Genomic DNA, 12,244 nt, shown 5'->3' on the forward strand with positions numbered 1-12,244 from the left:
GTGGGAAGCACCGCCTCTAGCAGGATGGTCCTTCAGGACGTTTCCAGGATGGCCAACTTTTTCCCACCCCCACCCTTTTCCTCGCCTCAGTTTCCCCTCATACTCTCCCATTGATCATACCAACTCGGGTTGGATTGCTCTCTAGGGTTGTAATTGCCTTCAAAAGTTCTCTCTTTTGCTGCCTTGACCAAGTTAGCTACCGCCTCGGAACTTCAGTTTGCCAGTTTGTGAAGTAAGGTTTAATTAAGGAGCCAAGGACAAAGCGCCTAGCATCGTGTATGGTACAAAGTAGGTGCCCATTATGGGACCGTAGAGTAAGTGACATAGAGTGTGGCAAGGGGTTTTGTCGGACTAACGAGCTGTGATGTCTGGAAAGGGAAGGGCTGGGTGAGTGGGTGCAGGGACCCTTGAGCGGCCCGGCCACGCCTCTCCCCGTCGGTAGTTCCCTCCTCGAAACTCCCCTCTCTCTCTACTGGGGTCCTCCCCTCCGCGGCTAGTCGCCAGGGCTGTGGGCGGGCCAGAGACTGCCTGGGGGCGTGCGGCAGGAAGGGGCGGGGGGCGTCTCAGTACCGCGCAGGAAGATAACTGCCCATCGACCGCCGCACCCGCGTAGACCACCTCTCCACCCGCGCGATGTGGGGGCTCCTGTTCGCCCTGGCAGCATGCGCCCCTCTTGTCGGCACGGGTCTGGGGGCACCCAGCGACGCAGTTTTGAATCTTGCGCCGCCTGCGACCACCGAGGCCTCGATCTCAACCTCGACCCCACGAAGCAGCCCGGCGCAGTCACTCATGAAGAACGTGAACGGTGAGTTCCCCAACCAAGAACCGGTTCTTTGACAAGTTGGTTCTCTCCTGTCCCCACCACCTCTGGTGTGATGATTCCTCCCTCCCCCCCCTTTCACCCACTCACTCACCCCGCCCCCTCTCCATCGGTGCTCCCTCCCCTCCCAAGAGCTATGGCTGCTGATTCAGCAGCCCCTGATTCCTTCTCCACGGAGTCAGCATTCCAAAGATGGGCTCCAGTGAGATTTGGCCTCTTCCCACGCTACCAGTACTAGTTGCCTGCCGTCCAGTAGATTTTAACTCTTAGCGACTCACGTGTGTTAAAGTTGAGTGTGTTCCACAGGGTTTCCAGTGGCTGATTTTTCAGAAGTAGATCACCAGTTCTAGTCCACCCAGGTGCCTCTGGGTGGACTAGAACCTCTAACCTTTCCACTACTAGCTGAGGGTGTTAAACATTTGCACTACCCAGGGACACCTTCTAGCCCAAAGGCTTCCCATTTCATGGATTAAGGAAAGAGGCTGGCAAGTGGGAAGAGGGGAAGGAAGAAGGGCAGACTAAGGTGTCAAGACTAAGAAGTGCAAAGAAAACTAGGTAGGAGAGAGCTAGAAGACTAGAGCTAGTGTGAGAGAAAGGGAGAGGCTCTTTGCAGAAGCTGCTGGAAGGAATGGGGCATTGTCTGGAATTGGTGGGGAGGGGAGTGGGAGAGGGACAGGCTACCTGGCTTATACTTTTCAAATGTGGGAACATAGAGGAGAAAGACAAGGAATAGCAGTCAAGGACAGTTTCTCAGAGGATGCAAGTGGAACTGAGTTCTGAAGCTTGAGTCTCTGAGTCAGGAAGACTGAAGTGAGAGGACTGCCAAAGAGGAGAAAATAGTGTGTGCAAAGGTACAGGGGCACCAGGTGGGAAAAGGCAACATGTCCCAGAAGCAGCTGTGGATTGTGGGTGGGTAGGAGCTGGTGGTAACTGCATTGTACCAGGAGGCCCTGTGCTGAAGGGTGAGCAGGACACAGGCCCCGCTAAGGATAGACTGAGAGTCCAGATAGACGTGGCTTTGATGACAGGACATCTCAGCCCAGAGATGAGACATAACTGGAACTATGTGAGGTGTGAAACCCGGTCTGGAACTAGGGTAGACTCCTTGGAGGTCATCTGAATTGAGGTATGACGGAAGAGTAGAATTAGAGTTGGATGGTATTACAGGCGAGGGAATTGCAATGCAAAGACGTGGAGGTAAAGAACCAAACTCGACTCATTAGAACAATCGAACAGTTCCTAGTGGTTAGGTGTGGTTCTCTATTGGAGAGGCTCAGAGGTGAGGCTGGCAGGAACCAAGGAAATGCCTGGAAAGGCTGCTTGGGGCAGATGGTAGGTCTTGAATGCCATGGTAAGGCCCATAGGTACTTATGGTGGGCCAGCTGTGGCTTGTATGTCTTCTTGAACTAACAGAGCTCTCCATCTGAAGTCTCATAGCCTTTCCTCCTTCCCCATGTGGTGCCTCCCTGGCTCCCAGGAACCACACGACAGCGTGTCCGGATGCGTGTCATAAAGAAGAAAAAGATCATCACGAGGAAGCGTAAGAAGATAACTAGCCCTATGCCTCCAGTGACCACCAATCCTGCAAGGATCCTTAACTTCCCGAAGGAGCCAAAACCAGGTACCACCCCTCCAGTGGTCCAGCCCTGACTTACAGCACCTGGAGCTCACACACACCGATGAAGCTCTCTGCCTCATGGGTATAGGCATGCTGAAGTCTACTTAGCAGCCAGGCAAGTTTAGGTTTAGCTTCCCACCTGCCTGACCACTCGCTCTCTGTTTTTTTTGTCTGCCCCCAGACTGTCCCCCTTTGGGCCTGGAGTCCTTGCGAGTTTCAGATAGCCAACTTGAGGCATCTAGCAGCCAGTCCTTTGGTCTTGGACCACACCGAGGACGACTCAACCTCCAGGTCAGCAACCAGGACCCAGCCCAAGTCTTGGGCAGGCAAGGGGACCCCTGAGGTCTGCTCCCCTGCCCTGGCCTGCCCTGCCATGCCTACTGTGGTCCTGATACCCCTGTCCTATGCCCTCAGTCAGGCCTGGAAGATGGTGATCTGTATGATGGGGCCTGGTGTGCTGAGCAGCAAGATGCTGAACCGTGGCTTCAGGTGGATGCTGGGCACCCCACTCGCTTCTCAGGTGTCATCACACAGGGCAGGAACTCTATTTGGAGGTGAGGCAGGCTGACCCCAGGCCAGGAAGTCATGGCAGGCACAGGTGGGCTGGGTGGAAGGCCTGGGAGACACTGGTGATCTCTCCCCATCTCTTTGTCAGGTATGACTGGGTCACATCATACAAGGTCCAGTTCAGCAACGATAGTCGGAGCTGGTGGGGGAGCAGGAACCACAGCAGTGGGATGGACGCAGTGAGTGGGCCCCTAGTGGCTACTTTCTATGCTGGGAGTTGAGCACCTAGTCCTCTCTAGAGGCCTGGACTGGGTCTCTCTGGGAACAAAGAGCAGATACTTCTTTGGACATTCCAGTAGAAAGGGGGCTGCTGTCAGGATGAGTGGCACCCAGCGGGCCCAAATGCTTCCCAGATTCTTCCACCTTCAGGTAGGTGTAGCTTTGTGCTGCAGGTTCCTGCTGAAGCATCCCTTCTAGCAATAGGCTTCTCATCTTTATATCACTTTTAGACCTTTTCATGGCCCTGTCTTTCCCACCTTATAAATTCCTTCTTAGCACCAGGCTATGGTGTGCAGTCCTCACCAGCTTTAGAATTGGCTACTCTGGAGTCACATGGTCATATTGGCCTAATCAAACCAAGCCATAAAACATGGCTGCCTGGGACTGCCCATTAGAGGGGCTGTGGGCAGGGGTCTCTGTTTAACTCAAAGTGCACGTCTGACCCACTAGGGTAGGTTGCATGGTGAGCTTAGAGGCTTGAGTTCTTGCCCTACATTCTAGACCAGATGACTAGGCAACCCCGACAAAGAACTTTATGCCCACAGATATTTCCAGCCAATTGGGACCAAGAGACCCCAGTGCTGAACCTCCTGCCAGATCCCCAGGTGGCCCGTTACATTCGCCTGCTGCCCCAGACCTGGCTCAAGGAAGGCACATCTTGCCTCCGGGCAGAGATCTTGGCGTGCCCAGTCTCAGGTGGGCAGTTGGGCAAGGCCTGGATGGGCAGTACCCAAACACAGGGTGCACCCTCTTTGTGACTCTTTACCATGAACTCTTCCTCCACAGATCCTAATAGCCTCTTCCCTGAGGCCTCTGCAATGGCATCCTCTGACCCTCTGGATTTTCGGCATCATGATTATAAGGCCATGAGGAAGGTTAGTTATCACCCCTGTGGCCCAGGAGGAAGGGTCTGCCTAGTTCAGGCCCCATGCCCACTAGGGCACACGCTGCTGTGACTGACCTCACGGCCCCTACCCTTCCTTCTGCTGATTCCTAAGCTCCACTTCCATCTCGCTTGTGATGGTGTCTCCCCTGTCTGACCCTTTCTTCTGGGTCTGCTGCTGCTGCTGTTCCCTGCCTGTGCTGCGCCATGATGCCCCACCCCCATCTGTGTGGGCTCCCTGTTGACTTTTACAAGTCCCTCATGGCCACCCATGGTCTGAGCCCTGGGCCTAATCCTGTCATGCTACATGTCATCCTACACTCTGGCTCCCAGCTGATGAAGCAGGTGAACGAGCAGTGCCCCAATATCACCCGCATCTACAACATTGGCAAGAGCCACCAGGGCCTGAAGCTGTATGTGATGGAAATGTCGGACCACCCCGGGGAGCATGAGCTGGGTACTGCCAGGTGGGGTAGGGAGAGGTAGGCATGGACAGGGTTCTGGGTGTGAGCTGGTTATAAGCCCTTGTTGTGTTCTCAGGTGAGCCTGAGGTGCGCTATGTGGCAGGCATGCATGGGAACGAGGTCCTGGGGAGAGAATTGCTTTTGCTGCTGATGCAGTTCTTGTGCCGTGAGTACCTGCGAGGGGACCCACGGGTGACCCGGCTGCTCACAGAGATGCGCCTTCATCTTCTGCCTTCCATGAACCCTGATGGCCATGAGATCGCCTACCGCCGGGTAGGCCACATGATATGAGAGGCACCTTGCCCCTTCTGCCCGGGTGCCCAGAACAGACCTGGATTAACAAGCTCCTTCTCTGGCAGGGCTCAGAGCTAGTGGGCTGGGCAGAGGGCCGCTGGAACTACCAGGGCATTGACCTTAACCACAATTTTGCTGACCTCAATACACCTCTGTGGACTGCGGAGGATGATGGATTGGTACCCCACACTGTCTCCAACCATCACCTGCCAATGCCTACTTACTACACCCTGCCCAATGCCACTGTGAGTATTCTGGGGCAGTGCTAGAGGGTCACTTGGAGGGGGCCTAGTCCCTGCATCCTGATCTGTCTTTGTCCAGGTGGCCCCTGAAACATGGGCAGTGATTGAGTGGATGCAGCGGATCCCCTTTGTGCTGAGTGCCAACCTCCATGGTGGTGAGCTCGTGGTGTCTTACCCATTTGACATGACTCGGACTCCCTGGGCTGCCCGTGAACTCACTCCCACTGCTGATGATGCTGTGTTTCGCTGGCTCAGCACCGTCTATGCTGGCACGAATCGGGCCATGCAGGAGCCGGACCGCCGCCCATGCCACAACCAAGACTTCTCCTTGAATGGCAATGTCATCAACGGGGCTGACTGGCACACTGTCCCTGGGAGTATGTGTCTGTGGGTGGAGGTAGACCCATTTTCATAGCCCTTGTCCCGATAAGACAGCCTGCTGTTAACACTGCTGAAGTCAGTTCCAACCCTGAAAGTTCTCCCAGAAGAGGGTACCAAGAGGGTGGGACTACCGTCCTGTCCCCTTAGGCCCCATTGTCTGTGGTATCTCTAGGCATGAATGACTTCAGCTACCTCTATACCAACTGCTTTGAGGTCACTGTAGAACTATCCTGTGACAAGTTCCCACATGAAAGTGAGCTGGCCCAGGAATGGGAGAACAACAAAGATGCTCTGCTCACCTACCTGGAACAGGTTAGCTCTGAGTCCCCTGGTCCCAGCCTTCCCCAGTCTGCCTGAGTCACTCCACTGAGCCACTCCACTTCAAGACACAGCTTCCACTAGAAGGTTTGCTAATGCCCAGGTAAGAATTCAGCCTCATAAGAAACCATAAACCATATGTGGCATCCGTTTGATAAAAGGATACAGGAGGATAAGAGCCCCAGTTTGCCAGCAGAACAAGGTCAGATTTGTTTATCCAGTGTGTGAAATACCCATAGCAGACTCCGCAGGGTCCCTAGAGCCATCCAGGGCTCACATTTAGGTGCAGGCGCACGGCCATATACAGCTCTAGTGATGATTCCATAGTTACCATTCCAAGGTTTGGACAAAAGATAAGCCAAATGACAAGAATTACTGAACTTGAGGTAGCCAAAAATACGCCTTTCTACCAGGTATTTATAGGCATCATGGTGGAAAAGTGGTTACATGCTCAACTGATAACCAGAAAGAAGGTCAGCGGTTCAAACACACCAGCTGCTCCATGGAAGAAAGATATGGCCGTCTGCTTCCCTAAAGATTAACCCCAAAACAAAACTGCTATCTAGTCAGTTCTGACTCATAACCATAAACAGAGCTGCTCTGTAGGGTTGACAAGACTATAAATCTTTAGGGGAGCAGACACCCTCATCTTTTAGTTATGGTTAGTAGCTGAATGTTTAACTCACTATACCACCGGTTCTCCTTTCTGTAATAATTACAACCTTGGAAACCCTGTGGGGCAATGCTACTGTCCTAAGGGGTCACTATGAGTTCGAATTGACGCTCAGTCAATGGAATCAGGTATTGATAGTTCTCCCCAGCCAGATGCAATTTATCAATTAATAAGTATTTTTACCAGAAGTGTTGTCACCTGGGGACAGAGTAGACTTACCACTTTTATCAGGTTTTCAGAGAAACAAACCTGGAGAGTTAACTGAAGGTCACTGTCTCATGCAGAAGAGAAAGGGTTTTGATAAACCTTTTCCCGCACAGGTGCGCATGGGCATTACGGGAGTTGTGCGGGACAAGGACACAGAGCTTGGGATCGCTGATGCTGTCATTGCCGTGGAAGGGATTAACCATGATGTAACAACAGGTGGGTGGTGTGGGGTGGGGGAGAAGGTGGGTTGCTGGTGGTCTTTAGGCTGCAGCAGGCAAGAGCTGAGCATCACTGAGCTCTGATCTTGTCCTTCACTCTCCTCAGCATGGGGCGGGGATTACTGGAGGCTGCTGACTCCAGGGGACTATGAGGTGACCGCCAGTGCCGAGGGCTACCATTCAGTGACACGGAACTGTCGAGTTACCTTTGAAGAGGGGCCTGTCCCCTGCAATTTCCGCCTCACCAAGACACCCAAACAGAGACTGCGAGAGCTGCTGGCAGCAGGGGCCAAGGTGCCCCCCGACCTTCGGAGGCGACTGGAGCAGTTGAGGAAACAGAGGAATTAGAACAGAAGAATTCTCTGGCTAGAAGCCCTAAAGCCTTGGGCAGGCTGGACCTGTCCAGAACTAAGGGAGAGGGTAGAGAATGGGGAGGGAGGGTTAAAGGGTAGGGGAGAGGGGGTCAAGCTCATTAAAGCTACCTGGCACCTCAGCCTAGAGTCTCTATGTCCCAGGTCCTCCCCTGGGACAGGCCTCCCTCCAGTTACCCCTCATCTCCTACTCTGCACCCTGACCAGTTGACTCCTCGAGACATGGTGTGGAAAGAGAATCCCACTTGGAGTCCTCTTGGACCTAGGGCTTGGCAGAGCAACCCATATCTGTTCATCAGCTTCTGCTGCAGGTGCCATTATGATGCTGGTAAACATCTGGCAGCATCTGTTCAGTGCCAAGCATTCAAGGAGTTCAGGATAAACAGTGCCTACATCCAGACTCTTGGGGCTCCCAGTCAAGAGAGAGGACAATTCAGTATAGTGAGAGGGGCGCTAGATGCTCTGTGAGCACAGATAGTGAGTCACATCTGTGCACATTACAGTATCCAGATCAACAGGGACTCATAGGCCAGCATGCAATAGAGATGGTGGTTCTGGCTCCGATGGGAGTGAGCCAGGAACAGCCCCAAGGAGAGAACCAAAGGTAGGACAGTAAAGAGCATTTGAATTTGCTTCATCAGTTCTCAGTGTTGACAAAGTGATTGGAGTTCATTCCTTTCAGAGCTCACAGGTGTCTGTCTTGCCAGGAAAACAGGTATTTCAAGAGAAGAGAGAAATTGGATGCTATAAGTTGGATATAAAGATGGTGGAAGAGCTGGATGAGAGAAAGGGAAAAGGGAAGTTTGCTCAGAAATCAGGAGGCTGATATCACCCTTGGCCTGGACTTTTGCAAGCCCGTATTTGCTGATATTGGTGTTGGAGTTCACATTCACCTGTGATCAGTTGTGGGCACCTGCCCTGGCTCGAGCCAGAAGAGTAGCTTCTCCCTTTCTGGTCTCCAACCTGCAGTGTCCTCTGGGAAAAGCTAAGTAACCTAGCTGGCAAGGAAAATATAGTTTCCAGACTTCCAGCCCTCTACAATTCGGAGGAGCACAGAATAGCAGGAAATGAGACAAATAACTACTCACAGGCATCCCCTTATGTGAGCTTTGCCTAGTACCTGTTACATTCTTTTTCCTGAGGTGTCTATCTCTGCCTCTTATGTCTTTAATCTCAGTTTACCTTCATGAGGAATTGGATGCCACAGGCTTTTTCTGTATCTTTTCTCCCCACTTGCAACTTTTCTTCTATGGCATCACTTTATTATTATTTTTTAATGAAATTTAATATGCACGGTGAAAAGTTCAGCTCTCTACACAGCTGGATCAATTTATGCAGACCAAACACACCCGGCAGCCACAATCAAGGTTAAGAAACAAACAAATGAAAACACTCCAGCACTCCAGAGTCTCCCTGATGTGTTCATATCTAGTAATATCCCATACAGGGTAATCGTAATCCTGACTTTTGACACCCTAGTTTATCCTGGCTTGCTTTTTTGCTGGGATTCCCATTACATTCCTGGGTTTAGTCTATGATTTCCTGATTCCATTTTTATTTTACTGGATGTGGCCTGGTAGGATAAGCACTGGACTGCTAACCACAAGTTAGCAGTTCAAACCCATGAGCAGCTCCTTGGAAACCCTGTACAGGTTAACTATGAGTTGAAACCATTTGATGGCACTAACAACAACAAAATGTTTAGTTGCAGACAATATAGTCCACTCTAGTTAGCTAATGGGAAAAGAGTATTCTGAAGTTTATAAATCTCCGGGAGGGCTATAAGCCAGGTTTGGATGATACATAATTAGAAACAACATAATCTAGAGCAATAGGGACTCATAATCAATAGAGCCAATGGCAATAAGATGAGAGAAATGTCCAACCATGTCATGGGACTATTCTAGAGTCATTGCTTTCTATATTACAGCTAAGATGCTAGGAACTAGGCCAAAACTTCCATATTGCACCAGAAAAAGATATATTTCCCATTATCTTGATTACCAGAAACTAATCTCCCTGCCTGTGACTGCCACTGCTTTTTGCCCTCCAAGTCTAGGACTAGTAACATTGTGCAGAACCTAAATGATACCAGGAATTTTGGTGGTGTAAATGCCTAATGAGATCATCTACTAATTGAAAGGCACCTAGAGGTGCCTTGGAAGAAAAACTTGAATAGCTACTTCAGAAAGATCAGTCATTAAAAACTCTATGGAGTACAATGCTATGCTGGCACCCATGGGGACTCCATGAGTTGAAACTGACTCTATGGCAACTGGCTTTAAAGTTACATGAGGAATCATAGATAAAAGAAGTCTGAAATATTTAGTGTTTAGCTTTCCAGCCTCTAAAATACAGGAAGTAAAGCCAAAGGGAAGTTGAAATGGGTGTTAAGTGAGCTAATATATAGTATCTGAAATATGAGTGTATTTGTTTCCTGGTATGGCACTTAAGGATAAGCACTGGACTGCAAAGTTGACAGCACTTAATAACACCATGAGTAGGATCTACCACACCTCTGTCAATTTGTCATACTCTGGTGGCTTGTGTGTTACTGTGATGCTGGAAGCTATGCCACCAGCAGGGCCACCCATGGTAGACAGGTTTTAGGGGATCTTCCAGACTAAGACTAGGAAGAGGGAGAGGTGGATCACTTCTGAGTGGTTAGCCACTGAAAACCTTAGGAAAAGCAGTAGAACATTGACATAGTGTTAGTCGATGAGCCCCTCAGATTGGAAAACACGCCTAGTAAGACAGGAAGAGGAGCCTCTTCAGTGTAGAAATTGATCTTAATGACATGGATGGAGCAAAGCTTTCAGGACCTTCATTTGCTGATGAGGTATGACTCACAGTGAGAAAGCAGATATAGCTGCAAACAGCCATTAATAATTGGAACATGGAGTATAGAAAGTATGAATTAGGAAAATTGGAAACTATTAAAAACTAAATGGAGCACATAAAGATGGATAGTTAAGGCATTGTTGTTGTTGTTAAGTGCCATCGAGTTGGTACCGACCCATAGTAACCTTATGCACAGAATAATGAAACACTGCTCGATCGTGGGCCAACCTCACCATTGTTGCCACACTTGAGCCCATTGATGCTGCCACTTGGCTAATCCATCTCATTGGGGTCTTCCTCTTTTTCTCTGACCCTCCACCTTACCAAACATGATATCCTTCTCTAGCGACTGGTCACTCCTGACAATATGTACAAAGTATGAGAGATGAAGTTTGGCCATCTTGGCCTCCAAGGAACACTCTGGCTTCACTTCTTCCAAAACGGATCTATTGGTTCTTTGGGCAGCCCATGGCACTTTCAATATTCTCCTCCAATGGTCTTCCTTACTCACTGTCTAGCTTTTGCATGCATATGAGGTTATTGAAAACACCATGGTTTGGGTCAGGTGAACCTTAGTCCTCAAGCTGACATCTTTGCTCTTCAACACTTTAAAAAGGTCTTTTGCAAGCAGATTTGCCTAATGCAATATGTCGTTTGATTTCTTGACTACCGCTTCCATGAGTGTTGATAGTTGATCCAAGAAGAATGAAGTCCTTGACAACTTCAATCCTTTCTCTGTTGATAAGAATGTTGTTTATTGGTCCAGTGGTGAGGCTTTTTTTTTCTTCTTTACATTGAGATGTAATCCAATGTAAAGAATGTGCTCTTTGATCTTCATCAGTAAATGTTTTAAGTCTTCTTCACTTTCAGCAAGCAAGGTTGTATCATCTGCATATTGCAGGTTGTTAATGAGTCTTCCTCCAATCCTGATGTCACGTTTTTCTTCATACAACCCAGCTTCTCGGATTATTTGCTCAGCATACAGGTTGAATAAGTATGGTGAAAGAATACAACCTTGTCGCACACCTTTTTAATTTTAAACCATTCAGTGTTTCCATGATCTGTTTGAACAACTGCTTCTTGGTCCAGGTACAGATTCCTCATGAGCACAATTAAGTGTTCTGGAATACTTATACTTCATAATGTTACAATGTTGTCCCTAACTTGTCATGATCCACACAATCAAAAGTCTTTGCGTAGTCAATAAAGCACAGGTAAACATCTTTCTGATATTCTCTGCTTTCAGCCAAGATCCATTGGACATCAGCGATGATATCCCTCATTCCACGGCCTCTTCTGAATCTGGCTTGAACCTCTGGAAGTTCTCTGTCAATGTACGATTATAGCTGTTTCTGAATTACCGTTAGCAAAATTTTACTCACACGAGATATCAAAGATATTGTCCTATGATTTCCGTATTCCATTGGGTCACCTCTCTTTGGAATGGGCACAAATATGGATCTCTTCCAATCAGTTGGCCAGATAGTTGTCTTCCAAATTTCTTGGCAGAGATGAGTGAGTGCCTCCTGTGCTATCTCACTTTCTTGAAAGATTTCAGTTTTATTCCATCAATTCTTGGTGCCTTGTTGTTTGCCAATTCCTTGGACTTCCTCCGTCAGTATCATTGGCTCTTGATCACATGCTACCTTTTGAAACGGTTGAACATTAACCATTTCCTCTTGGTATAGTGACCCTGTGTATTCCTTCCATCTTATCTTGATGTTTTCTGCATCATTCAATACTTTGTGCCAATGAATCTTTCAATAACAAAAGTTGAGGCTTGAATTTTTTCTTCAGTTGCCCCGGCTTGAGAAATGCTGAGCGTGTTCTTCCTTTTTGGTTTTCTGATTCCAGATCTTTGCACATTTTGTTGTAATATTTGTCTGTATCTTCTCGAGCTGATCTTTGAGATTTTTTGTTAAGCTCTTGAACCTCTTCATTTCTTCCATTAGCTTTAGCATCTCTATGCTGGAGAGCAAATTTCAGTGTCTCTTCTGACATCCATTTTGACCTGTCCTTTTTTCTTATCTTCTCAATGACTTTTTGCTTTCTTCATGTATGATGTTCTTGATGTCATCCCTTAACTCTTCTGGTCTTCAGTCTTTAGTGTTTAATGTATCAAATCTGT

At 48.9% G+C, this 12,244-nt stretch overlaps 1 protein-coding gene across 2 annotated transcripts; it reads left to right on the forward strand.

The window, feature by feature from the left end:
• Window positions 1–633: 633 nt before the first annotated feature.
• CPXM1 (carboxypeptidase X (M14 family), member 1) lies at window positions 634–7,399 on the forward strand. 2 transcript variants are annotated; one of them, XM_006874840.1, is made up of 14 exons: window positions 634–805; window positions 2,298–2,441; window positions 2,620–2,729; window positions 2,853–2,992; window positions 3,094–3,184; window positions 3,770–3,920; window positions 4,011–4,099; window positions 4,441–4,564; window positions 4,648–4,844; window positions 4,931–5,110; window positions 5,187–5,484; window positions 5,661–5,800; window positions 6,800–6,902; window positions 7,011–7,399. In XM_006874840.1, the coding sequence occupies exons 1-14, from the start codon at window positions 634–636 to the stop codon at window positions 7,250–7,252; spliced, it is 2,181 nt and encodes a 726-aa protein (XP_006874902.1). In that variant the 3' UTR covers window positions 7,253–7,399. The 2 variants fall into 2 exon arrangements, with proteins under 2 accessions (XP_006874902.1, XP_006874903.1); XM_006874841.1 differs by having other exon boundaries at window positions 5,187–5,262.
• Window positions 7,400–12,244: the final 4,845 nt, after the last annotated feature.

The sequence above is a fragment of the Chrysochloris asiatica genome, unplaced genomic scaffold (genome assembly GCF_000296735.1).
Source record: "Chrysochloris asiatica unplaced genomic scaffold, ChrAsi1.0 scaffold00304, whole genome shotgun sequence".
Taxonomy (NCBI): domain Eukaryota; kingdom Metazoa; phylum Chordata; class Mammalia; order Afrosoricida; family Chrysochloridae; genus Chrysochloris; species Chrysochloris asiatica.